This window comes from Alternaria ventricosa (assembly GCF_023758065.1).
Source record: "Alternaria ventricosa strain BMP 2768 chromosome Unknown scaffold_3, whole genome shotgun sequence".
Lineage (NCBI taxonomy): Eukaryota > Fungi > Ascomycota > Dothideomycetes > Pleosporales > Pleosporaceae > Alternaria > Alternaria ventricosa.
Window position 1 is genome coordinate 915,846 of NW_026055683.1, and position 28,000 is coordinate 943,845.

The window sequence follows — 28,000 nt, forward strand, 5'->3', positions numbered from 1 at the left end:
AGCCTACCTATACGTTTATTCAGGTCGAAGACGCAGAGTGTTATCAGTGTTCAACAGGGTTCTGTCAGTTTTCGCTGCGCTACGGGGGAGCGTACGGCTATGTCATGGAGAGGAGAGAATATGGTATCATAGACACGAGGAATACAAATCACAGTACATGACAACGTGCTGATATGAGATGGATGCAACTTGATAGGGTGTAGCTTGAACAGACATTGAGTTCTTGATGAGGAGCAGGCACCAGAGAGCGATGGTATGATGACTAAGACATGGTCCAAGCTCAACCTCAACTTTCTGTAGACAGCGATATTAGCACCGCGCACGCGCTCTGCACCCACGACACCCAAGACTGCGCCGCGCACTATTACTGACGACTCCTGCCTACCGAGAAGGCGACGAAACCCACGAGATACAAACGCGCCCCGAGTGCGATTTGCGACCACGACACGAAGTCTTCACTTGTTGCGATCTACCACTATCCTACGGCTTCGAACGCGCGAAGGACTCAGCTAGCAATACCAGTCAAATTGGCTGAGAATCTATACAATAAAAATGACGAGCACTATCGGTATCCCAATCAAGCTCCTCAACGAGGCAGCAGTACGTTCACCGTCAATTCCTCTACCAGTACCTAAGCCTGCGCTAACAGGTCCCAGGGTCACATTGTCACGCTCGAGATTACATCTGGCGAAGTCTACCGCGGCAAGCTGATTGAGGGTACGTTCCCATATATTTCTTAGCTCTTAGGCATCATGCTAACAGCTGCAGCCGAGGACAACATGAACGTACAGCTGAAAGACATCACTGTAACCGCCCGCGATGGCCGTGTCTCACATCTCGAACAAGTCTACATCCGAGGAAGCCATGTGCGGTACTTCATCGTCCCAGACATGTTGAGGTAAGATCCAATGCCTTATTGGAAGGAGACAGGCACTGACAGGTCACAGGAACGCACCCATGTTCCGATCGAGAGGCACAAGGGGCCGCGGTGTTGGTCTTGCTCGTGGAAGGGCCACAGTCAACAGGGCCAGGGCCAGCACCCGCGGCGGCGGTCGATGAACGAGCTGAAAGTTACGGGCGAAAAGACAACACAAGCAGAGAGCATGCTACCGGAAGCGCAGCAGCAGCGAGGACGCGCCATTTGGTGCGTGGACTAGACAATGGAGGGAAGGACAGGTATGCAACCAGATCGTTCTTGCTGGACATACGCTGAAAATTGGGATAGCTCCAAATTTGATGATACCTTTGAATGGGATGAACGCACATTTTCACATCGTCAAAATTAGCGCGTGTTGAAGAATGACCAGCGGCTTGTGAAGTGAAAACGCAATCAGGCGTAGTCGCGAGTGCAGATGTCTGATAGTCCCTGCGGCAGACGCCTACCCCACGTCGAAAGGCGAGACCCCCGAGAACTCCGCAACTCGACACTTTTTCCACCAACACAACATGGACATGGAAATCAAGAACCCACGGCGCATCCTCGCTATCGGTGCGCCGGGAGCAGGTGTACTTCCACTGCTGAAGGGTACTTGATACACCCTCTGCATTACGCGCATCTACTGACTCGACTTAGAACTCACAGGTTCCGCCCCCGAGCCGACCTCCGACACCACGGCCGGCCTTACCCACGGATGGCGTCTCGAGACCAAATACTACACCGCGAATCTTCCCATATGGATTGATGAGCTCAGCAACGTCGCGGAATGGCGCACCGAATTCACCAAGCCCGAAGCTCGCGAGGTCGTCACTGCGCTCGGTGCGTGGATATACTGCTTCAAGAAGCCAGTCGAAGCAAAGGATCTGGAAGTGATCAAAGACACCATGCAGGCCGTTTCCGATATCATCGAGCGGGCCTGTGGTTATGGTGGTGACATGGTTTGTTTGGCTGTCGCGATGCCGCAATCCATCACACCTTACCTTGAGAAGAGCAATGAGGACTGGGAAGAACTCGCCATGGACTATGGTTTCGAATACGTCGACTCGGAGAAGAAGGGCAAAAACGAGTTTGGCGAGGCGACAGGAATAGATAGAGTGCGGGAAGCGCTTGAGGCTGGGGAATGGGAAAGCATGGCGGGCCTAGACTTGGGCGAAGATGACGACGGTTTTGAAGGCAGCTTTGCGGCAGAAGAGGCGGAGATGAACATGGAGCTGTTTGGGATGAAAGGTGCGCTAGCCGGGTTCGACGACGATGAAGGTCAGGAACCTGGAGACAAAGAGGTCGAAGACCTGGAAGTCATGATGCAAAAGATGGTTGCGATCAAGGAAATGGGCGAGGGCATGGAAGAGGCCGAGCGAAAACGTTTCGCTGCAAAGGCAGTGAACGACCTGCTGAAAGATTTATGATATGAACAGATCTGGACTGCCACAGGCACTGCCGAGCACTATCGTAAATGCCAACCTACCAGCGACTACTTCAACTCTTCACGCCGAAACACAGCAAAAACGGGAAATCCATCTCTCTCACCGGTCTCCCATCCTCAGCATCAACCTCCTTCCGCAGAACAAAGGCCTCGTCAACCCTCACCTCATTAAACCCTGTCCCTAACAACAACTCTTCCATCTCGCTTTTCTTAATCCCATGTCTTTCCACTCCGGGCCTTTTGCTCACTGGATGGAATGGCACAGCCTCGGGTCCAAAGTCCTCATAGTCCGTTAACGCAACAACACCTCCGGGTTTCAAACACTTGTGCATAGTCGCTAGGATCTCTGCCATTGACGGGATATGATGCAGCGTCAGGTGGGAAACCACAAGATCAAATCGGTACGAGTAAGGTGGCGATGGAGCCTCTCCTCGATGGGTGGCAAGGAGCGCTGCTGCGGATTGCAATTCATGCGAGTCCGGGTTCGTTAGGAAGTGGTTCACTGAACAGAGATTTGGGTGGTCTGTTGGAAGATCCGCAAGCTTGGTGTCGAAGGCGCTAATCATGCCATCTGCGGTGTCTACGCCGATGAGGCTGCGTACGTGTGGAGCTAGCATGAAGGACATGAGGCCAGTTCCGCAACCAATTTCGAGTACGTCGAGATCTGTGATGGTCGTCAGTTTAAGAGCGGAGTGGTATGGCGGCATGATAATACCTTTGTTGCTTCCATCTTTGAATGCGGGCACATAGCGCTTGATGGCCTCGAGTGCTTTTGAAGTTGACTCTACATGCTTCTCATTCGAATCCCATTCTAGTGCTTCCTTGCTGAAGCGCGCGTTGTTGATCTCTTGACTAGTTGTCATGACGTTGGTGATGTGAAAGTTAAAGATTATGTGCTCTCGAGAAAGGACCGAAAGGTACTAGTAGCAGTCGTGCATGAACAGTCGTAAAGCAATGCTGGGGTGAGTCGTGATCAATACGTATATGCGATCGTGTATACGTAGAATGCTGTGCGGGGTTTGCGGGCATGATGCGGGGCGCTTCCGTCCTGGGACGACCGACAGTCGCGATTTCCTGTAACTGCGTCGCGAGCCACAAATGATCGAGATCTAGTTCATTCCTCCAGTAAAATCGTCTGGTTTGCCAGCTGCTAGTGTATATACGGCAGAGCAAGCAGTCAGAAGATCGAAGTGCTCAGCCTCCACGCAGGAGAGGCTGTGCAGCAATGCCTTCTCTAACTGAACGCCCAGGCTGAGTCTCAGCCGGATCGTTGCTGCCTCGCTCTTTCGTTTCACATCTCTCAGACATCCCAAATGCGAATCCCATTAACCTAGCACAAATATCGGCTTCTGGTATCCTCCACTCTGCTATGATCGAATGAGCGATTCGAGCTTACTGCAGTATAACATTATTGTACGAAAGAGCATGAGAGAAGATGGCAGCCTTGGGTTACACACGGCTGGATCGAAGTAAAAAGACCATCCGCCTCCTCACTGTAGCACCTGGTGAGCCGGAAGAACGAATTCGCTGCGAACTCACGCATGCTGATCTGGACGAGCAACCTTCATTTATCGCCTTATCGTATGCCTGGGATCAAGGCGGCGGATACGACGAAATCGAATGCTGTGGTACGACCACTCAAGTTGGAAAAAATCTTCGCAATTTTCTCCATCGTTTTCGAATATGGGATGAAGGTCGCGGAAATCAGCTATGGATCGACGCGTTATGTACGTGCTAGATGCGGCAGGGCAGAAGATGAGTGTCGATTAGCTGACTGAAACCGGAAGGCATCAATCAGAACGACGTACCTGAGCGCAATCATCAAGTCGGCCAAATGCGCAATCTATATTCCACAGCTACGTCTGCGATTGCGTGGTTAGGCGAAATGAGTAGCAATTCGGATCTGGTCTACTCAGCTATGTTCGCTCCACGAGACTGCGTCGGAAACGGTGATGATGGCACACGCCAAGAGCTGGTAGTTCTCCTGAATCGACCATACTGGTCGCGCTTTTGGGTCATACAAGAGTTCCTTCTGCCTATGAACTTGAACCTATGGTGGAACGGCTACCGTGTGAAAGTGCAGGACCTCTGTTCGGTCGTTCGGACCATTACCGGAAACAGGTTGCGTGGCGGGTCATTGTCCCCTTTCATATGGAACACAACTGCAAGCGAACTACTGCGCTATAGGGAAATCTATCAAGGAAAGGGTCTTAGGAGATACTTTCAAGAGATGCCCGACTATTTCCATCCAACTCGTTCTCGAGAGCTTCGGGAGACGTTGAGATTGCGATCTCTATTAAATTCTTTTTCCAGATCTCAGTGCACCCTAAAACATGACGGAGTGTACGCCTTGTTAGGCATCGCAAGCGATGTCACCAATCCGTCGCATCCAATATTGCCGGACTACAATAAACCACTAGAGGATTTACTCTTGGATGTAGTACGCAACCAGTACGGAACGAAGGTTCCTGAAGCCGGATATGCATGGGCTTTCGTCCATCAACTTTGTGATCTATTCAGACTGAACCGTCAGGAGATGGAGGATGCCTTCATCAGAGCTCCGAAAGTTGAACGAGAGAGGCATGCTCTCGATCCCAAAAATCAAATTGCCATGTCTTACGATTGGCATGGCACCGTTTCCTTGCAGACTCCCAACCTGGGTTCTCCTAGAAAGTTGTTAGAGGGGACTATCACAGCAATGGGGAGGGAACCAGGCTGTTTGGCGGCACTGCAGAACCATATAGATTACTATACGTTCCCGTATCCGATTGGGAATCTGCTCAGAGAAGGCATACGAACCCGTGGCATAGCTTCGATTCAACCCCGGATCGGCATGTGTGGCTCCGCGATGGTACCGTCCAATTATCAGATAAAGAAGCTACCTAGTACAGATCTACCTCGCACTTCTCAGATTGAATCTTTGATTGTAAAGCTCTGTCTTGAAGAGTGGGTAGCGTTCTCCGGGACAGAGATGATGGGAGTCAAGAGTCCAACGAGCGGTAAGGACAGTTCCATGTGCGATCACTGTAAACGCCATGGTCAAATAATTGCTTCCAATCGCTGGTTTGGAAGATATGGGACTGCAATAGTATTGGAATGCCCGGGATGTCAAGGTCATGGAAATTACACGCTTTGGAGTGACAATAGTCGCCAATGGCGTATAGTAGGCACCGCTTTTATATCTCAGCCAGAGGCAGCTAGCTTTCACGAATAAAGCATGCAATCTTTCGCAAACACATCTCAGTGTTTCGCATAGTGGAGACTTGGTCGGAAGATGTGACCGTTAATGAGCAGGTACGGCAAGGAAGCAAGACGTACTGTCTCATCTACGTGCGCCAAAGGTAGCAGAGCGTCAGAGAACAACGAAACAACACCCAACCGTTCTTCCGCCACTCGCCCTTCCTTAATTTACTCATACTCCTCAACAAACCCACGCCTACTCCTGCCAAAAAGCGCTTCAATCGCCGCCGTAGCCTGCAACTGCGCATGCGTTTCCTTAACCTTCTCCTTCTCCCGTTCCAACCTCCTCACTTTCTCCTTCTCCCTCTCCAATTCACGCTCCTTCTCCCGACGTAGCTTCCTGAGTTTCTCATGCTCGATATCACTATACTTGGCCCGTTCGTAGTCTCTCAGTTTCTCCACGCGCTCACGGTCGCGCTCTTTCTCGCGCTCCAAATCACGCAGACGGTCGATGTCTAGGGAGGAGAGTTGACTGGTGAGATCGTGGACGCTGCGCCAGGGGTCTGGTGTGGATGAGCGGCCGAGGAGAAGTGGCGAACGGCGACCGAGAGCCAATGGGTGGGCGGAGTAGCTCATGGAGCGTTCGGTGAGGAGCCTGGGCGGTTCGTGAGGTAGGAATGTAGACCAACTGTACCAACCGGCAGCTTTAAGCTCGGCACGAGCTTTGTTGACGTCGTTCTCCAATGCGCCACTGGAGTCGATCGCATCGAGAAAGCGTACGCGGTGGGAGCCCTGCTGACTCTCAAGCTTGATCAAATTCGGCGGCTCAATGGTAGTGAGGCTGATCGACGTAGTGTGGTACTCTGGATTTGAAGTATTTGGCGCTCGGACGAGAAACTTTCGCGCCCAGTCCTTAAGATCAGAGTCCGGCTCATAGCCTTTGTAGATCTCGTTGAGGACGGCTACGGGGTCTTCGTTGAGGATGCCATACGCGTTCATCCGATCGAGAGCATGACTCTTACAGTCTTCGAAGCCCATCAATGTGCCGAGCTTGGCGAATCTTACGTCAGTCAGAACGCAGGCTTCACTGGTCGTTGCTTGGGGTTTGATGATGGGTGGACCTCGACGTTCGATGCCCAGACCGGCTGCCGCAGCGGCGAATGGGCGTGGGTCAGGCCGGTAGGAGCCAGTGTGCAGAAACTCCAGGAAGCGGACGAACGTGTCTTCAGAAACTTCCTTGTGTACCTTCAGAAAGCGGCTACCCGCCTTTTCGAATGCCCTCACCACGCTCAAAAACTCCTCAATCTTGTCTCCATCAACAAGGACGGGCTTGTCCTTGTACATGAACTCGACCGACTTTGCAGAAGGCCTAAGACGTGCGCGGCGTCTCGTCTCGAGCTCATGACGCCGCTCATTGTACGTTTGGACTTCGGGCTCGCGAACGCACTTGGGCTGGTCGAACAGCGGCTTGCAAACCTTCCCGTACCATTTCTGCACTTCGCTATCGGATGGCCCCTGCACAATGCTATGGCAGTGGCTGCAATACCATCGCTCCCGGTCTTCACGCTCGACTACTTCCCTCTTTCTTGGACTGTAATACTCCTCTGCAATGTAGTGAACGTTGGAAGAGCCATGCCCATAGTTGAGAGGCGTCAACTCTCTCCCGTGCACAGCTGAGAGTTTCTTGACGGTAAACATGATCTTACCGAAATGTACGCCATGATCCAATCGTCCGTAGTCCACTTCGTCTTCTTTCTGTGTACCGCAAGCGACCAGAAGATATGCGTGTATCATGTGATGGATCAGGACAGCGACGATGTCTTTCGCCTTGGCGTATTCGAGCGCGTCCATATTCAAGACGATAGAGATGCGCTTGACATCAGGATTTGGTCCTAGTCTGTGGGTGTAGGTGGCGCCTGAGACATCGGTATCCAGTGTGTCAAAATCGAGGAAGACTGCATTTTTCAGATGACCGGCAAAGAGTACTTCATCGAGCTTGTTGAAGATACGATATGGGATCTCCTGGACTAGCCCGTCCCTCTCAAGAGTCGCAGCCCGTATCCGTATGTTCTTCAATTTATCGGCTGCATCAGCCCAATTCTGTTCCAGTCGATCAACGATGGATGCGACTGCCCAATCAATGTTCCACCCAAGATCCCTGTCGCACCTCAGGAAGGGATCTTGAAGTCGGACAGCGACGCTCGATAGCGGTCGACGATAATCATGAGTCTCGAAAGGGATGTAGAGATCTGATTCTGAATCAGAGGGGTAGGACTTTGTTCGAGCGAGCGCTGCTCCGCCAAAGAAACGATCACCATACGGCAACAACGCAAATTGATCGGGAGAGCCGAGCGTCATCGAGTAGTGAGAGTGATGTGAAGGTTCGAGAGTCTTGGCAAAAAGACAAGAAAAGAATTGATCGAACCTCTGCGGGAGTGAAGTCCCATTGCTGTTTTATAGTTGGGTCGAGCGGGAGGCCGAAGCGGATGATGGCTGCTTCCAGCCGGCGCGACGTTATCGTTGGCGGCAGCTTCTCCGTTCGGAGACTCAGCATAGAGCACGAATGATGATTAATGCGAACGTGATGCAAACGCTATCACGTATTGTTTGTCTTGGGCAAGCCAAAGATCTGGGTCCGGGCTCGTTGGGCTACGGGCGAAATGGGATATCATTGGGTCGATACTGGAAACCGGGAGGTTTCCTTCGATCTGACAGCTGTCCACAATGCCCATGGGCCAAGGTCGCGTGGTACCCTATAGGCGAACGTAACGTAAGATTGCACAACACTGGCTGCTGGAACAGATGTGATGGCGCTGGTAGGTGGGCGGCTTTCGGCGCCGCTTCTCACTCAGCCTAACAAGTGTCAGTACTAACGGAGACATGCCTTGTGGGGATTAGACGCGAGGACAACATGACTGAGGTGACACGGGTCGAAGGCTAGGTGAAAATAATAGTATTTATTTAGCGAAGAGCGCAACGAACGCCAGTCGCGGCTCCAATGATCGAGCAGGAAAACAGATGGGATATACAGAGCACGTAAAGGGGAGCGAAAATGAAAGCGCACTAGATGGTGAAGCGCCTGACTGGTAGCCGAATATCGTTCCCCGAGTTTGTCGTAACACATGAACAAAGACGGGTGATGCCTCATTCTTAGCCGCTGGGGTTGCCACGGCTGATCGGTATATAACAGCGAACAGGAATCCGGACTATCGCGCTGTCATTACCAGCCCTGACATTTAGTAGCGTGGGCGGTCGTCGGGACGACCGTACTCGTCGACAGGCCTTCCGCTGACGGAGCCGGGACGCGAACCAGGGCGCGAGCCAGGGCGCGAACTAGGGCCCACACTCCTTCCGCTGCCGTCGCCGTAGTGCTTTCGCCTGAGAGCGGCTAACCTCTTCTTCTTGGTGTGCGCATTGATGTAGGTGCCGATAATGAAACCGACAATGTTGAAGAAGGGCACCCAAGTGGTCTCGGGCAGGAACTGCTGGGCGAATGCCAGCGAGATGGGCGAGACGATCCAGCTGACCTTCATGACAGGCCAGAAACCGGCCCTGACGGTCGCCTTGACTTGGTGGAAGGTGCGAGCGCCCGCGATAAGGGCCATGGAGACGAGGTAGACACTGTTCTGGATGGGCGAGATCTGCGACTGTTAGCGACGTGTTCACGTTCGACGTCAGTTCGCATCTGAACTTACGATCAAGTTGCTGAAGAGAATCTGCAGGATCTTGGCCTTCAGGCTCTTGCGCCCCTGGAAGACCTTCTGGAGAGCGCTAATCAAGACGTGTCCAAGGGGCGCGCTGATCAAGGCACCGTAGATGGCCATCTTGGGAACACGAGAGGTGAAGTAGTGGCCCGACTTGCTCCTGTCATGGGCGATCCACGATGCGAGGAACTCTTGGAGACCAGAGAGGGTGCCCGATGTCAGCATCTTGGTGCGCAATGGGTTGCTCTGCAGCTGCTTGAGGTAGGCCTGGCGCGCGTGCCGTCAGTGAAGGGCTCGTCACATGTTTCGTCGCACAAGACTCACAGCGAGGTATCCATTGGGACCGCCGCCTTTGGTGAGGGCCTGGCCGAGCTCGTGCATGAGGTCGCCATCCTTGACTTTGCTCGCAGCGTCGGCAACGGCGGCCGTCGCCTTGGTCGTCGTCTCCTTCTCGAATTTGACCGACATGGCGCCTCAATGCGATGCGACAGCAGCAGACAGCGGATGGGCGCGTGTGGGAGATGGGGCTGCGGTCGACGAGGTGTTTTGTGGGGGAGGGTTGACGAGCTGGCCAGGCGTCGGGATGGCTGGGGATGAAGTGTAAACACCTCGGACGACCTGGGTGCTCCGTGCTGCTAGCGCCGAGCCCAAGATGCGGAAGCGCGTGGTCTGGCACAACAACACGACCTCGGTTTCGGCTATGGAGGAGGATGAGAGAACTCATCCAACTTCTTCTATTCCAGCCTGCGATGCCTGCAGACTCTTTTCAGGAATACTGAAGAAGCTGAGCTCCACGGCATGCCCAAGGCGCGTTCGCCTGATGCTTTTGGCGGATGGCAGCGCGTCGGAAGCCGCCGCCAGCACTTGTTTGCACCGAGCCAGCTCGAGAGTCGCTCCCACGGCTCATTACAGGCTCTGCACCCAGCGACAATCGTGATTTACGTGGGCGATGGCGAGTACAGTCATGCGCAGGGTTGATCGCGGTAGGAGACCCTTACGCTGTCGTTGTCGATCGTGAAGTGATTTCCCGGAGCTCTTATCGCTGACTGATCCTGGTCTCTTCAAAAGCCGACGATATCATCACCATCCCTCGTGTGAGTAATCTTCTTATGGAATGTGCACCGCTGGGGTAAAACATCAAACCGACTCTCAATGATCTAGATGTAGCCGTGAGTTATCATCTACACGTTGAGATAACATGCGTAGAGGTACCACAACGTTGAATTAAACACATTGTTTGTACAACCCCAAACTTCTTCGTAACGCCATCGCAGCTCATTTCCTACCCCTCACATGGCCTCATGTCCTGGCATTCCGCCTGGCCTGATCTCGCCCTGCATGGCCTACTTCGCTCACCGTGGCTTTCTTTTCTTTGTCCTGCTCCAAAGCGTCGTCAAAGCGCTTTCGTTCATTTCATCTCGTCGTTTGTATTGCAAGACAACAACAACAAACAGTCAAGGCACGTGCAAAGACCGTCAGAGGGCTTCAACATTGGTAAAATTGGGTACTCACGAGGCCAGGCCAAACCCGCAACGTGAAAAGCCGCCGAGTGGAGCATGGTCAGCGGGTGACAGCTCGTGTGAACGGTCGTTTCCAAAAGATTTAATTGGCTTCGACTGCCCTGTTCCTTCAGTCTTGCTCAAGAATTACGAGTTGATTGCAGACGACTTTCCAAGGTCGCTCTTGCCACGCCGCTGCTGTCTTAGGGTCCACGCCTTCACTCACTCCTCGCAGTCTAGCGTGAGTGCACCTGCCCTGTCATTGTCTCGGAACAGCAACTTCAACTGCCACGCTCTTCCGTCCGCCCACCTTTGATCCTCCTTTCTGTGGATCGATTGTCGCGTGTGTCCTCTCTTGACGACTTGAGGTCTGCATACAGCCGATCGTCAGCGATTGCGAACCTACGAACCCGCGGTATCTGTCCCACAGTGGTACGGCGCCATGGGGAAACGCCTGCGAGTCCCCAACTGCACCCACCTGGACATGGACCGCGTTTTCGGTCAAGAGCAGCACTGCGGCGTTTGTGGGCGCTCGCCATCCATCGGGTTTCTGTACGAGTGCAGACAGGACTGCGAACCTCGTCTTCTCCGCACTCTACTAGCAAGGAATCAGGACAGCATCGAGCCAGTCAAGTCTGCGTTACGCCAGGAGTTGGAAAAGATTGGATTGGGCGAGAGTATCATTATCACGGCGGAGAGCGGACATTACACCGACAAGCAACTGAACAAGCTCAAGGGCCTGAAGCTCGAGCTCCAGCAGGTCATCTTGGACACACAACAAGCCGCTCAAGCCAGCGACGTCGTCTCTAGACTCACCGCTGCCATGGCTAAGGCGCCATATAGCACCGACGGGGCCTTCAACAGTATGCCTGATATGAACGCAGTGAGTAGTTTCCGATGTCCTGAAGTCAGCAAACAGACTATTAACCAGCCATAGAAGCCCATGGGATGCAACGTAAGAGCCTGCCATACCTGCCGCCCGTACTATCGAGAACGAATGTACATCCCCTTCCAAGCGGTACTCAACGCAGACTTCCCGCCCATGACACGCGAAGACATGGAGGAGCTCCCGACAAAATCAGCACACGTCATGCGTACCATCGGCACTCGAGCGCAGCCACTACCGTCCTCCACGACTCTAGGCACCTCCCCATCGACATTGCCCAACTCAAATTCTTTCGCTACATCTGCAGGCTCACCACTTACCGCCTCTTCCAACACAACCGACTCAAGCGAAGCGACGTTCAAGACCACGCAAACTGACATGGACGAGATCTCTGCCCAGCGCCGCCCCCGCCGACGGTTCTACAAGATGGGTCGTCGATCATCCGTGGACATTGCCCGCTCCCTTTCTCGCGGATCCAGTCTCCTCACACCCCAAGGCCTCAAATCCGCCGTTCAGGGCATCTTCCGCCCAGGCCGAGAATCCAGCTCCGAAGGCTCTAACATCACGCTCCCACTTCCACGGACTGGCACAGTTCGCGATAATACGGGTTCTCCGCCTGTAGGCGAGTTCGACCTCGGAGCTTTACGTCGCGTTCGAAAGCAGAAAGAGCGCAATGAGGTCAAGAACGGAACATACACGGGTGGCTTCGAAAATGTAACCGCACATGCCACGGCGCCCAGTGACGTAGCATCGGGAAACAACAGTAGTACCGACTCTGAGTTTTCGGTATACTCGTTCACAACTGAAGAGGAAGGGGAAGTCGCAGTGGAGGGTGCTGCCATCACCGAGGAAGCAGCTGAGACGCACACACCCGATCTTGTTGCTCTCAATGTTCCCGCTATTCATAAGCTGGAAGCCGTGATCAAGACCGCAGAGATCGCAACTACTGAGATCGAAGAAGACACAGACATTGGATTACAAAGCATCATGACGCAGGTATAAGGAGAATTACGGTCAGAAATTTTGGACATATCAGACAGACGGCCAGTGAAAAAAACGGAGTTCAGGAGATGCGGTTTGATGACTTCATGATATTGGTAGAGCAGTCATGGCTCACACGAGGTTACGACTGATAATTGACAATGGACATGAATGGAGAAAGAGATTTGCTCATACGTCTCTTTTGAAACTTGGGTCTTGCTCGGATGATGACTAGAGCAGTATCATTATCTGTAATACAAATCTTTACTAGACAGCTTGAGAATTGTCTTCGAGGTGAAGCATACATCGCCTTCGCAGGTACTGACTTGATAAGTTTTAGCAACGTGTATGGAGTAAAATACAACACAAAATCCGGGCATTCCAGGTGCATGCTACCAATAGCTATCTTCATGTGCGTGGTTCACAGGGTAATCATGATATTCATCTTTTCGTCCCACTCCTATCATACAAGTACAGCGTTTACAATTCCATCATCAGCCAAGCCTCGTCAATCTCGTAGTTCTCTATCTACGGCCAAGTTTCCACCTAGCAATCCTCGTCTGTATGTCATCCCAGGTAAATTCTTTCCTCTTGAGCCCCTCCTGCTCACCCTCTTGCAGCACGACAGTCGGTGCTCCAGATCCGCCTCCAATGTTCTTGACCTGACCGCCGAAAACATGACGAGCAACTCTTCTCAGATCCTTGACGGTAACGTCCTCGATCTTCTTGCACATCTCCTTGACGCCCACTTTACGGCCGTGGACCTGGACTTGCCTTCCGAGGTCTTCTAGCTCCACCATCCTGCTTTCGAGGTTCATGAGGAGCGAGGACCGGAGTTGGTTCTTTGCGCGTTGGACTTCGACGTCGTTGAGGGCGGAGTAGCCGGTTTCGTCGCCGAGCGATTTGAGTTCGCGGCACATGACTTCGAGCATTTGGGTTACGTGCGAAGGGGCGCATGAGGATGCGATGCCGAAGAGGCCGCTGTCGGTATAGCTGTGGTTGAAGGCCACGCAGGATTCTACCCATCCGTGCTGGTTCAGTACGTTGGTGTAGAGACGCGAGTACATTCCCTTTCCTGGGCCACCTGCACTGAAGGAACCACCACCACCGAGCAGTGTTTGTAGCGTCGCGAGGGCGTAGATGTCGGGCGAGGAGATGGGGAGGGCTTCGAAGGCGAGGTGGATGTGCGACAGGCGGGGGAGCATGGGGTTTGCTGGTGGTGGAATTGGCGGTAGTGTGAGGAAGCCACCAGTGTACTGTGAGGGTAGCGATGTGTCTATCGGCGGGAAGTTGAGGTCGAGTGATGTATTTACGGAAGCGTTGGAGGTGGCTGATGTGGAGAGGTTCTTGAAGAAGGGTATCTTTGAGAGGAGTTTCGAGGTCTGCGGCGGTGCCCCGGTGGGCGTAGGGTGGTCGGCCGTGAACATTTGCTGTTGCGGTGCGCTGTTAGATGCCGAACTGTTGGAATCGAGACCGATGAGCGATGGGCCAGTGCCCTTCTCCATGTCGCCAAAGTACTCTTCTGTCAGGCGGACAGCTTCGTTGTGGTTGACACCGGCAAAGGCAACGACTATCCGGTCGGGCTTGTAGAACTCTTTTCGGTATGCCTCGACAACGGCGCGGTTGATGAAGGGCAGGCGCTCCTTGGGACATAACAGAGGGTTGCCCAGCGTGTTGTCCTTGTACGCTGCCATGTGTACCAGCTCCGGCAAGATCAGCTCTGGCTTGCTCCAGATCTCGCCAATCTCGTAATCGGCTGTCTCGAGCTGTTGCTGGATCTCCTCCTCTGTAACCATTGGATCCCGGATCGTCTCGGCAAGGACACCGACGGTGGAGGGAACGGCGGAGTTGAACGTGGCGGACTGGTACATAAGCGACTCTCGGCTAGACGCGCATTGTATATTGCCGCCTAGTGTCTCGATCTTCTCCATCATCTGGTCGCCGGTCGTGGAGCGCGTGGACTTGAAGGCTAGCCGGTCGATGATATGGCTGACTCCGCGCAGTGCATCGTTCTCGTACCGCGAGCCGGCGTCGACGTAGACTCCGATACCCGAGAAGTGGCCCGGCAGGGCTTCGGTGGCGACGCGGATGCCATTGGGGAGAGTGGTGATCTGGTCGAGTTCGGCGGGGTCCTGGACAGCAGTTTAGAATGGCTTCGGCTTGCTACGTGAACTCAGTGCTAACCCTCTCTTCAGCGACAGCCGTGGCCAGGCTCCGTCTCCCTGCGCATGGTGCCGACCGTATGAGCGACGCCGAAGTCTTGGACAGTCCCCGGGATAGCGGTCGGTAGGTATGCGGTCTTAACATTTCTGGCGTGGGTGAGAGCAGCACCCGTCGCGCGTTCCGAAAAATTCCCCATCTTCGGATGACATGATGTCACGTGCGCGGAGACCCAGTGCAGCGGATCCCTTACACCATGAAGGCGGCCCCACACCGCAACGCTGCGATCAGCGCATGAACTCTATCTAACATGTCCATGTCGGTTTGGATGCTCTGATATATCCGCGGGGAACTATATTTAGTCAGACAGGCGCCGCCGTGATGCAGACACATGGCGTACGAGGGCGGAGGGGTTTCAGACGCCATGCGGCCATCTTGTCATGGACCTGGACATGGGCATGGGCCTGGCAGCTGTTACCGTCCCGCGTGACGTTCAGCAGTGCATCTGGTAGCGACGGCCGACAAGATCTGACTTCATCATCTCGACTCTAGAACCCTGTTACCAGTACATGCTAGAGGTCCGTATTCTTGGTAGTCCCGCATCGCCAGTCTAGAGGCGGCCTGCTCCTCTTCTGGTTTGCTTGGCCCGTCCAGGCCGCCCTGGCCTTGTTCGCGCACCATTGCCAGTGTGCATTTGCATACTTCATTTGCCGCAGTGCCGCAGTGTCTCGGACTCTCCCACCCATGCGTGCTCTTGTAAACGGGCAAACTGCGTCGTCTGTCAAACGCTGTCGAAACTCGCGCATTCACATTCCCGCCCACGCCAGCTTCAGGCCTTAATCCTCGCTCTGCGCCGCTGACGGGGGTGATGTTCACCACAACAACAACCCCAGCGCTACCAACAGTTACGACTGCCGTCCCCAATTCGCCCTCGCAGCGACCCACGGGCGTCCACAGAGGTATCAGCTTCCTCCGAAACCTGCACCTGCACTCCGGCAGCCAAGCCGACGCTTCACGTGAGGACTCCCGAACCGGGACACGGCCACGCGCCTCAACACACACTCCACCTGCCTCGCCCGCCTTTGCCTCGTCGTCCCACCAACACACGGCCGCCCGTCCAGATTCACTGTCCAGGAGCCACACGGCCGATAGCCACCCCCAGCCTCCCTCCACCGACTCCCCGCCCACTACCCCCAAACCTACCATGACGAGAACCCGTTCCGAGACGGCTCAGCCCCAACTGCAAGTGCGCAACAACACCGGTCCCACGCCCACCTCAACACCAGGACCTGCCAACGCGCAGCCTATGGAAGGCGCTCCCGAGAGTGCGGGCGCGGTCAAGCACCTCCCCTCGATTCGTTTCATCCCGCATCAGGACCCCCGAGCCGGCAGACCTTCGCTCATATTCCCCACCATCAACCGCACCCTGCCCGACGAGAGCGCGATTCTGCGCGTAGGAAGATACTCGGAGCGCGACAACCTCCCTGAAGTCCAGACCAATGCCCCGTCGGCTGCGGCCATCGGCTTCAAGTCCAAGGTGGTCAGTAGGAAGCACTGCGAGCTGTGGTGCAAGGATGGCAGCTGGTATATCAAAGACGTAAAGAGCTCCTCAGGCACCTTCCTGAACCACATTCGTCTAAGCCAGCCAAACGTCGAGTCAAAACCCTTCCGCATAAAGGATGGCGACATCATCCAGTTGGGCATCGATTTCCGCGGCGGCGAGGAGATGATCTTCAGATGTGTCAAGATTCGCGTAGAGTGCAACCGCGGCTGGCAGCAGGGACTGAACACATTTAAGTAAGTTTACATGCCCGCGCTAGAAGCCGACCACTAACCCGCCCAGCAAACAAACCCATCAACGACTACGCGCACTTGCCAAGAACAAGAAGGAGGTCACGGGAGATAATGCTTCCACACATACGTCTGAATGTGCGATTTGTTTGATGTCCATAGCCGTACGTACTCCCATAGCATCGAGACCTAACCGTACTAATCAGTGCACAGCCATGTCAGTCCCTGTTCGTAGCACCCTGCTCCCACGTCTGGCACTACAAGTGTATCCGTCCTATTCTCAATGGACCCACATGGCCCAACTTCCTCTGCCCAAATTGCAGGGCGGTCGCAGATCTAGAAGAGGATGTAGAAGATATGGGCGAGTTCGAGGATTGGGAAGGTGACGAGGAAGTAGTCAACGGCGACACGGCTCCTCACGCCAGCGCGGAGCAAGGTGACCGTCACGTTACTCCCCGTGCCTCTGTCGCCCAGATCAATGGCACAGATTCAGACGGCGGTGTCGATCTGACGGATCTACACCATCAGATCACAAACATCGAGAACCAGACTGTACTAGAGACACCCGATCGCCGCCTCACGCCACCAACATCGTCAGTCACACAGCCAGTGTCCATCAACGTCAACGGCGCGAATGAGTACGTGGGACTATCGCCTTTGTATCCTGCCGGCAACAATGGCCTAAGCCCTGATCGCGTACAGGATGGTCCCATGACCCCCAGGAACGACGCCGGACCCTTTGTCCTTGATGGCAGTGCGGGAAGAACAGCCGGTAGCCGCATGCGCGAGACTTCTCCGCCGTCTGACTCCGACAGCAGTGGAGCGCGAAGTAACAGCGGAGCACCGACTCTACCTCCGGTGCGATTTGACTAGCCGATCCGCAAACTGAGCGTGTTGCATCTTTCAACTTCTTTCTATTGGAATCCTCTCCTTTTGGGCTCAGTTGCATATTTCCGGGCGTTATGGCGTGTACAAAGCGATTGTTATGATCTCCATGTAGGTCTGGGTGGGGGGATCATGTTGCAATGTGTTATAGTTCAAGAGTAAGCAAGACATACAGGAGGGCGGAAGAACGGTAGCTAATGTATTGTAACAAAGTTGACCAAATCTTCGCGCTTGTAGCTTTCTTTCCGTGTAGGACACATTCGTTTGGTCATTGTGCTTCTGGGGTATCTACGCTATGGAAACTCGTAAAGACCAAAACAAACATTAGCTCGTGGCTGACACTCGTTATCTCGTCCTACTCCATCTCTTCCTTCAGGTCCAGTCGTTGGATTTTCACTCGCAAAACGACTCACACTCAAACATACCCCCCATAGCCCTCCCCTCGTGGCTCGCCCTCCACTCCTCCAACAATACCATAACCTCTTGTCTCGTATCCTCAATAATGCCGTCCATCTTGATATCATTCTTATCATAGCCAAACGGATCCTCCAACTGCACGCCGATACCCTCAATGCCATAGAGCGTGAACGCAATGATAGCCACGATAGGCACACTCCACCACCTGTAATCGTCGACAATAGCAAATGGAAGCACACATGCATACAGCGCCAGGACCTGCTTCTGGTGAATCAGATGCGCGACAGGGATGGGCGTGCTGTGAATAGTCTCCATGGTGCCGTAAGCAGAAACGAGAGTATTGAGTTGAACAGTCATTTGCGAGGAGAGAGGCGCATGAAACCAGCCCCTATCGTGACCGCGTCGAATGTAGCCTTCCAGTAGAATCGTGAGTTGCAAGGGCAAGCCAAGACCCTGGTCTTCATAGCCCATCAAGCCTTCCGGGAGGAGCGACACGTATTCATCCTTCTTCATAGGCGTTGTGCCATCGCCGTTTTCGAGAGTGGCAGCCGATCCGCCGAGAAGTGGGGTTGTGCTCGTGCTATCGTTTGCAAGAATGGGGGGATAGAACGGGCCGAAACTACCAGTGCGGTCGATGTAGCTGGGGCGTCTGGACACAGGGCGGGAGCGATTTGGGTACACGCTTGGTTGAGGAGGCAAGGTAGCCAGACTCGCGGGTGGGATGTTGAACTCGGCGCGGAGATTGTGTTTGATAGAGTACAAGACTGCTACGAGGACACGGACTATATTCTCTGTATCCCTTCTTTCCTCTTCCGTAGCATGGCCATCTTTGTCGCGGGAGTTGACGAGACAGATTCGAGCGAGGTTGCGGACGCAGGTTCCGATTGTGGTGAGGCAGTTGCGGCCGGTCCAGAAACGGTCGTAGCCGGTGCTATTGCGGAAGACTAGCATCAGACCGACTACTATGGACAGCGAGGGTATGATGGTCGCGGGGATGGATATGCTGTCCACATAGCGAGTGTCGATGTAGACGATCAGGACGGTGAAGAGCGAGTGGAGGAGCACCGGTATGAGGATGATGTCGTGGACAGCGCCCTTTGAGAAACGGAGGACGAGAGGGAGACGACGGGGTTTACGGCGGAAAGCGTGAGCGAGAGGGTAGGTCGGTCGACGCGTGGGAATCTCTGGAGTCGACATTGTTGCGGGAGGTTTGGGTGAGAGCGAAAGCAACAGTGTTCAACGCGACCAGGCGGTGTATAAGAAGGTGGAGAGAGAGCCCGCTCTCGTATCTTCTCCCCGCGATAGATGAGGCGGTATGAGTGGGGACGGTATGGGGAAGACGACGAGGTGGCAGGGATCCGCGCCGTGGGCCGAGTCGAAGCTTTCTACACGAAACCCAAATGGCATAAAACAAAGTCCATGACGACTAGCCTTCGCCATTGGATTCTGCTACCATGGCTCACGAGACCTCACGCGATCGGTGATGTGAAGCTAGTGGTTGAGAGCTTCTCAGGGTCCATCTCTCGTCACATGTGAATGAAGATGGATGGGTCGTCGCCAAACGTGGGCTCCACGTGCGGGCCGATGACGCGATAAGCAACTTCCCGAGCAAACCTCGGTCAACACGCGGGTGGTGTCATGTTTTCTCTACGCGCGGAATCAACAACACCATGCAGGCTCGATAGCACCGACACTCCTTTCTGCTCGCCTCCAAGACTCCCTTGAGCGTCTACCCTAATACTCACTTTCTCAACATGGAGGACTCGCATCCAGACTCCACTACCATCCCTTCTTCAACCAGCGCAAACCATCCCACTCCACAGCCCGATGCGAAACCTACACCCACACCACCGTCACGACTTACAACGATACAAAAACTGCGCTTCCTCCTCCTAAGATACCTCGCCAGAACCGCTGGCACTGCAGACCGCACGCTCGTCCGCCTCTCCAAACTCCTCTCCACACCCAGCGGCACCGACGTCCTCCTCTGCACAACCTCGTACACCCTAACCCTCATCCACGCCGTCCTCTCCCGCGTCCTCGAACGCCGACTCGCATCCATCGCCACAGAAATCGCCGAGAAAGCAGAGGGTGTCCTGCTCCCCGGCGAAACGCTCATAGCCAGCCTCCCAGCGCCCACGAGCACAAAAGTCATCGCACAAGTAGTTGGGAGTTCAAAAGCGCTTGCGGCTGCCATATCCGATTTCCGCATCTTTGTAAGATTATGGGGTGTACTGGGCTTGTATACTTGGGCGCGGGATACATATCAAGACAGGTTGCCTGAAGATGCAAGTAGGAAAGAGAAGATACTGAGAGGGCTGACGTGGACGGCCATCATATCTTGTGTCGCTTTCCAGGTCTTGGAGAACGGCGCATACCTGAGCTCAAAGGGTGCGTTGACGACGGCGAGTTGGACGGGCGATGTGGGTAAAGCACGGGAAAACGCGTGGTGGCTGTGGAGTTCGCGGTTCTGGGCCGCGTATGTGGGTGTTGAGCTTGTGCGTTTGGGTGTTCAGCAGTATTACGCTTCGCCGGCTGCATCGACATCGGTGAGCTCGGGTGATGGGGAGAAGGAGGATAAGATCCAAAGGGAGGAGCGGATCAAGGCTAGGAAACTGGAGAACTGGCTGTGGTGGAAGGATCTGGCGTCTAATCTGGCCTATGCGCCTATGACTGTTCATTGGTCATTAGAGCAGGGGTTGCTGAGTGATTGGGGTGTTGGTGCTTGTGGCATGATTGCTGGTGGGGCACTGTTGGCTGACGCGTGGAGGAAGACTGCGTGAGTGTATGGCAGGCTCCATCAAGTGGGATAGCACCGCAGCGTATTCCTCGAACTCGCACATCTTCCTATCAAGAATCGTTGTTCTGACAATGGCAGCGAGCATAGTTCTGGGCAGTCAACTCGCTTCAAGTGCAGTTGGGTCAAAAGTTTCGATTGTTCTAGCTACGCCTCCGTCTCGTGTTGAACAGACAGTCAGACGTACAGATACAAATCTACAAAGAGCGAGGTGAGATAGATCCGAAAAGAGAAAGAAACGGTAATGACTGTCCAAACTTCCACGCCGTTGCCAGCTCCGTCTACGCCTCAATTATCGCTCACTCTTCCTGTCGAACAGATGCCACACTCTAGCAAGTGATGTTGTAACTCACCTTGCCAGTAAGAGGCCTGCACGGATTGCCGCCGTTCAATTTCTCGTACGAAGTAACGTCACCAGTGCAACCGGCACCAGAAAAGGTGTTCACTAGACAACCGTCATTAGCGTCAAATTCGCAAGTCTCAGATTGCTAAGAATCGCAGACTTACCACGGCAGCTGGGAAGGCGCGTGTAATCAACGACGATGCTACCCGCGAGCGCGAAAGGCAGGTCCATGCATGGTTGGGTGTCGTCTTTTCCTTCATATCGGCGGGTATATTGTTCTTCACCGTTGCACGTTGTGTTGTTGCCCCAAGTGGTGAAGCTAGCTGAGCGGGGGACAGCCAAGGTGGTGCTCATAAGAGCGAAAGCGGACAAGGTGGTAAGAGCGGCGGAGAAATGCATGTTGAAGTGTGAGACTGTAAGGTCCTGATGGATTGAAAGATTGCTGATGTAGTGAAGATGGAAGTGGGAGAAGATGCGTTGTGATAATTTGATTCTGCTCTGCCATAGCCTTTATACATCATCACATCTCTATAGTCTCTCTCTTCAGATATAATGTTGCCTTCACTGATCGGACGTAAGATGTTGTTGGTTTCATGCCCTTTTGCCTGCTACGGTCATTCTGTAAGCTCTTGATGATCATCTTGCCAGTTGCTGTTGCGACGGCATGGTATCAAGTGGGACTTAAGAGGGAACTATAGACCTCATGATGTTGGCGATGAGGTGTCATGGTGCACGTTGAGCTGATATTATGTTGTTGGCTGGGCGGTTACACAGTCAGGACCTCAGGACCCTTGACGCAGTAAGCGCGCGTATCCAATAGCTTGATTTGAGCAAGGTTTAATACGGAGTGATATAGCTCGATATGATCATGCGCTTCGCATAGCCTTCGCTCCTCTGGACGTGCGCTGTAAACGAATACTGCTTTCGGACAGCTTGGGACAGCTGTCGGTGAAGGCATCGAAGATGAACACCGTTATTACTAACGACATTACTGAAATAGACACACAAGCGTATCTCTACTCTGATTCAGAACCGCGTTCCGGTAATGACTCGCCACTGGAACTCTCAGTCCTGCTTCTCTTCGCAGAGCGTGGTTCGTGAGGATCTGTTCTACAGCCCTTAGCATCACCATACCCCTTGCAACAACTCCAGACGAAACCTTCAGGACACTGCTCACGCATTTCTTCGGTATCGATCTCTCCGTGGATTCTTTCATCATGATCGGTCCAAAAGTCCTCATCTTCAAACACCTCTAAGTCTCCTTGTATAGATGTGAGTGATATGTTCTAGAAGTCCAATGCTTGGGGTCCTCTTACCTGGATGCCATACACATTTCTCTTCCTTCAGTATATCAAACTCTTTTTCACACTGCACACAAACGTCGAAGCGTCGACCGCGCTTCTGAGCTCTTGGTAGCTTGAAAGCGGAACTGTCTGCGAGCGGCCCATCAAGAAGCTACACCGCTGGTCGCCCTGCTTGTTCTTCCTTCACAAAGAGCTTATCGTATACTAGCTTGAAAGTTTCTGGCGACTCGTCGCATATCTCAAGCAGAACAGTTCGTAAGCGCTTGTGGGTCGAGGTCTCAATGACTTCTTCTAACTCCCGTCGCGTGGGGTCTTCACTGGTGACGCGTGACATTGTGCTTCTCAAGTGTGATGATAGATGAGATGAGTTGGTTGAGGAACATGCGACGCGTCCTTCCAGAAAATTCGCGATAGGAAGATTGCGGATTGAGCGGCCCACTAGTACAAACACGAGATAGCGTGCCTTCCGGACGCGTTCCCACGTGAAAGCACGCCACATTTCGATCTTAAGTCGAAGTTGAACTCAACACGATTCAGCAAGAAGCTCGAAGATGCATTCAATCGTTCCATCAAATGTATATACATGAATAAGTTGCCTCCACCATCACCGACACTGGTACGCGAGTGGAACGCTTTTTGGAGACATCTGTGGACATCGATCCCTCGTTACAACTCGCCGATCGACTGCATCCTAGGACCATGCAAGCCGTTCACCCTCAAATGCCTCCAATGGCCCTCTCATGGTCTTCGCGATCAATGCCTTAGCACAAGTTTACCACCCGGAGCAAGCAACAAAGGCGTTGCCACTGGCACCAGTGTGCGTAATCTCTCCCGCACGCTGTCCAGCAGTGTTGAAGATGACACGATCAGCACCCGGAGAGCCTAAATTTTCTCGTCAGCATGTATTCCTTAATTCGAGTCGCCTCCTCTCAGCATAGAGATAACTTACCACCGGTGTAAGCACCCGAAGTTCTCAGCGGGAACTCCTCATACGGGCCCGAAACCAAAAAGTCAAAGCCCTCATAGTTGTTATACCGATGAGGGTAGGTCGAGCTACCAGCTTCGTCTCCAGCCTGGTAGAGCTTGTAACCCGCACTGCGTGCAGCAGAGACTTGGGATGAAGTGTAGCATGTTGAGCCGCACTTGACGTAGCAAGATTGTCTGGCCTCGACGGCAGCAATCTCAACAGGTGCCTCTTCGGAGACCGAAGTGGGGAGAGCGAGGGCAATGGGCGCGATGAAGAGGAGGATGTTGGTAAGGAACTTCATGTTGGCGGCCGGGAGAGAATGAGACGACGAGCGAGTGTCTTGTCGGAGTTATGTAACGAGGGATCGGCGGGGCTGGTAGACCTGTCTTTCGAATGAAGGGTGCTACATAGTAGCTTTATACTGTCTTACTACCTGTCACCCCAGTGCAGTCCAGCGTTTAGTCCAGCGGTCGCCTCCGAACCATCTCAACCCTAAAGTGGAAGATCATGCTCGAAAGCAATTAAACCCGAACGCAGAAGACCTTAGCACCTTTCCGGAAGGAACAATTGCTCCGCGAGGCCATGCATCGGAGGCTCTCTCAAGCTGGGGTAGAGCAACCTATCACAGACTACTACTCCAAGCGTGGCACCTACAACACCATACTAAGCGCAGACCCTCGGCCCTTTCATACATCCACCACCCTCTCACGTTACCCCATCTCATTCGCTCGACAACAATATCACGCATGGATTCCCGCTACCAAGACAACCGGAGCGTCAACATCCCCAGCACCATCCCATGTAATCAACACATGCGACTTCCGCCGATCAGGAAGGTACGGACAACGATTCGCCGGTTATCTCCCGGAACTAAGATGATGTGTTTCAAGCTGCTTATCGCCGGAGGTCTGGCGGTGGTGCACATGTGCGTGTTCGATAGGCTGAGTGCGGTTAAGGATCGACAGGGAAAAGCGGAAGCTAGCGCTGGATTTGGAAGGTGGGCCTGGGCATTTGGTGTAGGAGGCATGTAGACTAGGAGATCGACCATCGCGACGGTAAGTGCAGATGGTAGCAGTGGTGGCTACGGCGATGCCGGCGGCTAGGGAGAGGTGTCGATTACTGAGCGAAAAGTGCCGGATGCGGTCTTGACCGTTGTTCGGTACTAATGATAAGCAGCTCGCCCAACATGCACTCACTGACCGAGCGCGAGGATGAGGAGAACACATTATAATACTCGTAAAAATAGATCGCGATAACAATATCATTGTTGTACACTGTAAGCTTGTCTTCTGCAGCTGTATAAAGTATGTGCTGAAATCCAAACCAGCTGGCAAGGTGCATAGCCTAAGCAATATAAGCATACAGTCCGTCGTCTTCTCTTTCTAAGAATTCCTTCTCGATCAATCGATCGATGTTTCTCTTGATGCCGCTGACTTCCAATGTTCCCCTATTTCTCGTCGCCGAGATTGTCTCGCTGACCAATTCCGCATGGCTGATTCGTTTCCTTGCCTTAAGGATTCTGACAATGGCAGCTTGGGTCTCGTAGTTGCGATCAGCAGCGACACGCTCGTGGGTCTCCTTGTTCTCGGCTGCTGTTTCCTTGAGCTGGACGGTGTTGACCTTGATACGGTACTTGGGGTCTGTGAATGACGCGTTGAGTGTGAAGGTGTCAGTTTCGTTGATCTCTCGGCCTTTGGGGTGCTTGGTCAATGGCCGGACTTTTGCGCAGGCTAGGGATTGTAAAGTGCGGTTAAGCTCAGCCGGTGCTGTCAGATGTTAGTAATGTCACATGATATATGTAGTGCGCGACTTACGTAGTCCAGTGGCTTGTTTGAGATACTCGTAGTCGATGTGCTCATCGTCCGCTCGGCCGTTGAAGAGCAAAAGAACGATAGCCTGGAAGGACGACACGACCAACTCCTTGAGTCCCTTGGGAAACCTGGCTTTGATCTGGCAATGCGCGAGCGCGTGCTTGAACTCCAGCTTGCGACCAGAATGCTTGACTTTGTAGTGTGCTTCAAACTTGTTGATCGCGGACTGGATCTGCGGAGGCAGAATCACAGGGACCGTGGGATATGTAGGCCAAGCTGATGCCGAGAGGACGTTGACGTTGAGATCCAGGCTGAGCTTTTCGTTGCGCTCCTCACTGATATTCTTGTACGAACTCATCTCTTCTCGTGAAAGTTCGATGTCGCGGAACATCTGCTCGAGGTTGGCGGTGAAGCCGGCACCACATTCTGCAGTAAGTCAGTATCTCAGCAAGTCGCAAATACGTGCACACTTACCAATCTTCAGCCTCGACAGCATGCTTCTCTCAGCGTCCGCACTGGCACTTCGGCCCATCAACAGTCGTCGGGCCAGATCTTTCTTGTAGAAAGCTTCAAACACAGCCTTGCCGTGCAAGAAGCGGAACAAATCGAGAACCTGATCGAGCTGATTATTGACTTCTGTATCTTCATCGAAAACACCTTCTTCGTTATCCTCTTCGACTTCTACAGCGGCGGGCTTGTCTGCCTTGCGGCTAAGCTGTGCTGGTATCGCTTTTGCGCCTCCCCTCAACAGCATGTCCACGTACTTGGCGATCATCTCGCCAGTCTTCGAGTTGTCCGTGCCCCAGCTTGCACTCGTCTTCTTTGTCTTGTTCATGAACTTGTCAAACGACTCTCGCAAACCGTGACCCAACTCCTCATCTCGGTGGAAAGATGCTTTCCACAATGTGTCTAACTGGCGCTTCAATGTGAGCAGTTGTATCACCATGTTATCCTGCTCCTTGTCGTTAAACACTATAGCTGTGCCTTCGTCCTCGATCCACTTTGTGAACCCTGGCCGTAGCTTTGAGCCAAGTTTCCTCCGTTCTAGTAATGTGTACAGTAGTTCAAGATCTTCAATGGCGTTGGTCTCGAGAAGATCCGCAAGCTCGTCTTGATTGGTCAGTCGCTCCTCCTTCTTCGATATCAAGTGGTCCTCAAATAAGGTGAGGAGCTCTCGTTTGGTGGTGTTTGGGAGGCTGAACATGTCGACCCTCTTCATCTCGCGATCCATGAGTGCTTTCGAATTGCGGACGTATTCGGGTAGTGACTTTTCAGAACTCTCTGTGTTTGCCCACTTCGCAACGTATTCCTGACTGATCTCCATCAAGCGCGGCTCAAAGGAGCGTGTGTAGACTTGCATGTCGTGGAACATGTTGACCGTCTTGGAGAACATCTCGCTGTCCAGGTCACCACCCGTCCGGTCGTTGGCGACGAGATCGCAGGCACCATCGACAATGCGCGGGTTCAATTTGGAATGTTCGAAGATGAGGGAGCGGAAGAGGCTGATCGAGATTTCGCGGAGGGATTCGTGTCGTGGGAGTAGGTAGGCGCGGTCGAGATAGCAGAAGATCCAGTCAAGGTATTTCTTCAGTTTGTCAGTATGGCAGCGTCCGCACGTATATGGGTATAACTGACCATTTGGCTGTTCCACACTGCCCACGCCTGTAGAGTTGCCCGCAATACATCGACGTTTGGCCTTCCCAGACTCTCCTTGACCTTCACCTTCAAACTTCCACCCACGTAGTCTTTGCATTTCGCAATCAGACGTTCTTTGATGTCTTTCGCCATATTTTGCCGACATACATTCTCTACACCTCTGTATAGTTCTTCCAGACTGAAGTCAACATCCCCTTGCCGAAAGATAGTGTCCAGAGCCTTCTCGATCTTCGCCCATGTTTGGTCCAGGAAGACCCTGGGGTCCACCTTCCTCGTGGGCTTGAAGTTCTTCACCACCAATCGCTTGGGACCGTTGTTGGCATGCATGTTGGGCGCTGCTTTGCGCATGCCATTCCGTTGCCCGTTGGCTTTGGCAGGGCTGTTGTCGGGGCTTGACGTAATGTCTACCACGTCGGCATTGCTCGATAGTCCCGCCTTCTTGCTGGGGAAGTGATACATCTCGGCTGTGCTCATCTTGGTAATCGGCGCTGGGGGTGTGGCGATCTCGGTGGTGGGGATCGGAGAGCTGTCTCGTCGTGTGCGCTTGCTAGTGGGTGATAGCGGCGCTGCGGAGGCGAGCTTTGGCTTGGATTGTGTGGTAAAGAGCTCTTTGATCGTCTTGCCCGAGTGCTTCCGTTTGAGTGCACCTGGATTGGCTGACATTGGGCGGACGTGGGGAGGACCCGGAAGCTGATGATTGCGGAGCTGTTGCTGTTAAAGCCGCGGCGATGGCAGTGACGCGCTTGATCCATGCCCCTTTCGGGTACACTAATGACGATATCGATAACGACGGAGATCTGAGAGTACATGGACAAACAGACCTCTTACATCTCATCTCGTATGCGCACTTGGGAGCGTTTTAATATTTCGTCCGACCATGTTTTCACGCGGCTGTTGAGGCTCTGGGTGCGACAACATGGTTGATGATGTACTGTGCATCGTGCCGCAGATCTGTCATCAGCCATTGACACCTGCCGCATGCATGCCGCTCACATTGCGATGTCATCGTTTCCATCCTTCTCGACAAGCTCGCATTTCGGGCCAGTGAGCAAAACTCTGTTAAAAATGCTTGCACATGCTTGCAAATAGAGGGTGTGTGGATGCCCAAGGTTGTTACATCTTGCCTACTTCCAGCGCCTACATCCCGACTACCGACGAACGTCTGGCTCAGTCTACTTCCCTCTATCGGCTCCTCATTCTGCGTTTACAAGATATGATTGCGAGATCACTCAATGTCCGCGCCGTCGCCGCCGCTGGCC

At 53.4% G+C, this 28,000-nt stretch overlaps 12 protein-coding genes across 12 annotated transcripts; 5 read left to right on the top strand and 7 right to left on the bottom strand.

The window, feature by feature from the left end:
• Positions 1-552: 552 nt before the first annotated feature.
• On the top strand, positions 553-1,157 carry J4E93_002233 (uncharacterized protein; the record flags this gene model as incomplete). Its single annotated transcript, XM_049340180.1, has 5 exons — positions 553-600; positions 657-717; positions 769-898; positions 948-990; positions 1,026-1,157. 5 exons carry the CDS (start codon positions 553-555, stop codon positions 1,155-1,157), a joined length of 414 nt encoding a protein of 137 aa, XP_049202502.1.
• A 289-nt stretch (positions 1,158-1,446) lies between these two features.
• J4E93_002234 (uncharacterized protein) lies at positions 1,447-2,343 on the top strand (the record flags this gene model as incomplete). Its single annotated transcript, XM_049340181.1, has 2 exons — positions 1,447-1,525; positions 1,574-2,343. 2 exons carry the CDS (start codon positions 1,447-1,449, stop codon positions 2,341-2,343), a joined length of 849 nt encoding a protein of 282 aa, XP_049202503.1.
• A 70-nt stretch (positions 2,344-2,413) lies between these two features.
• On the bottom strand, positions 2,414-3,223 carry J4E93_002235 (uncharacterized protein; the record flags this gene model as incomplete). The annotated part of the gene is made up of 2 exons (XM_049340182.1): positions 2,414-3,024; positions 3,076-3,223. The coding sequence occupies 2 exons, from the start codon at positions 3,221-3,223 to the stop codon at positions 2,414-2,416; spliced, it is 759 nt and encodes a 252-aa protein (XP_049202504.1).
• Positions 3,224-5,768: 2,545 nt separating this feature from the next.
• On the bottom strand, positions 5,769-7,898 carry J4E93_002236 (uncharacterized protein; the record flags this gene model as incomplete). Its single annotated transcript, XM_049340183.1, has 1 exon — positions 5,769-7,898. The coding sequence occupies one exon, from the start codon at positions 7,896-7,898 to the stop codon at positions 5,769-5,771; it is 2,130 nt and encodes a 709-aa protein (XP_049202505.1).
• An 878-nt stretch (positions 7,899-8,776) lies between these two features.
• On the bottom strand, positions 8,777-9,712 carry J4E93_002237 (uncharacterized protein; the record flags this gene model as incomplete). Its single annotated transcript, XM_049340184.1, has 3 exons — positions 8,777-9,181; positions 9,236-9,511; positions 9,569-9,712. 3 exons carry the CDS (start codon positions 9,710-9,712, stop codon positions 8,777-8,779), a joined length of 825 nt encoding a protein of 274 aa, XP_049202506.1.
• A 1,473-nt stretch (positions 9,713-11,185) lies between these two features.
• Positions 11,186-12,631, top strand: J4E93_002238 (uncharacterized protein; the record flags this gene model as incomplete). The annotated part of the gene is made up of 2 exons (XM_049340185.1): positions 11,186-11,626; positions 11,681-12,631. The coding sequence occupies 2 exons, from the start codon at positions 11,186-11,188 to the stop codon at positions 12,629-12,631; spliced, it is 1,392 nt and encodes a 463-aa protein (XP_049202507.1).
• A 503-nt stretch (positions 12,632-13,134) lies between these two features.
• Positions 13,135-14,917, bottom strand: J4E93_002239 (uncharacterized protein; the record flags this gene model as incomplete). The annotated part of the gene is made up of 2 exons (XM_049340186.1): positions 13,135-14,742; positions 14,795-14,917. 2 exons carry the CDS (start codon positions 14,915-14,917, stop codon positions 13,135-13,137), a joined length of 1,731 nt encoding a protein of 576 aa, XP_049202508.1.
• A 1,057-nt stretch (positions 14,918-15,974) lies between these two features.
• On the top strand, positions 15,975-17,434 carry J4E93_002240 (uncharacterized protein; the record flags this gene model as incomplete). The annotated part of the gene is made up of 3 exons (XM_049340187.1): positions 15,975-16,567; positions 16,614-16,725; positions 16,775-17,434. The coding sequence occupies 3 exons, from the start codon at positions 15,975-15,977 to the stop codon at positions 17,432-17,434; spliced, it is 1,365 nt and encodes a 454-aa protein (XP_049202509.1).
• A 405-nt stretch (positions 17,435-17,839) lies between these two features.
• On the bottom strand, positions 17,840-19,060 carry J4E93_002241 (uncharacterized protein; the record flags this gene model as incomplete). Its single annotated transcript, XM_049340188.1, has 1 exon — positions 17,840-19,060. One exon carries the CDS (start codon positions 19,058-19,060, stop codon positions 17,840-17,842), a length of 1,221 nt encoding a protein of 406 aa, XP_049202510.1.
• Positions 19,061-19,617: 557 nt separating this feature from the next.
• Positions 19,618-20,646, top strand: J4E93_002242 (uncharacterized protein; the record flags this gene model as incomplete). Its single annotated transcript, XM_049340189.1, has 1 exon — positions 19,618-20,646. The coding sequence occupies one exon, from the start codon at positions 19,618-19,620 to the stop codon at positions 20,644-20,646; it is 1,029 nt and encodes a 342-aa protein (XP_049202511.1).
• A 2,433-nt stretch (positions 20,647-23,079) lies between these two features.
• J4E93_002243 (uncharacterized protein) lies at positions 23,080-23,575 on the bottom strand (the record flags this gene model as incomplete). The annotated part of the gene is made up of 2 exons (XM_049340190.1): positions 23,080-23,189; positions 23,257-23,575. 2 exons carry the CDS (start codon positions 23,573-23,575, stop codon positions 23,080-23,082), a joined length of 429 nt encoding a protein of 142 aa, XP_049202512.1.
• Positions 23,576-24,618: 1,043 nt separating this feature from the next.
• Positions 24,619-27,404, bottom strand: J4E93_002244 (uncharacterized protein; the record flags this gene model as incomplete). Its single annotated transcript, XM_049340191.1, has 4 exons — positions 24,619-25,040; positions 25,089-25,511; positions 25,560-26,670; positions 26,721-27,404. 4 exons carry the CDS (start codon positions 27,402-27,404, stop codon positions 24,619-24,621), a joined length of 2,640 nt encoding a protein of 879 aa, XP_049202513.1.
• Between the last annotated feature and the right edge of the window lie 596 nt (positions 27,405-28,000).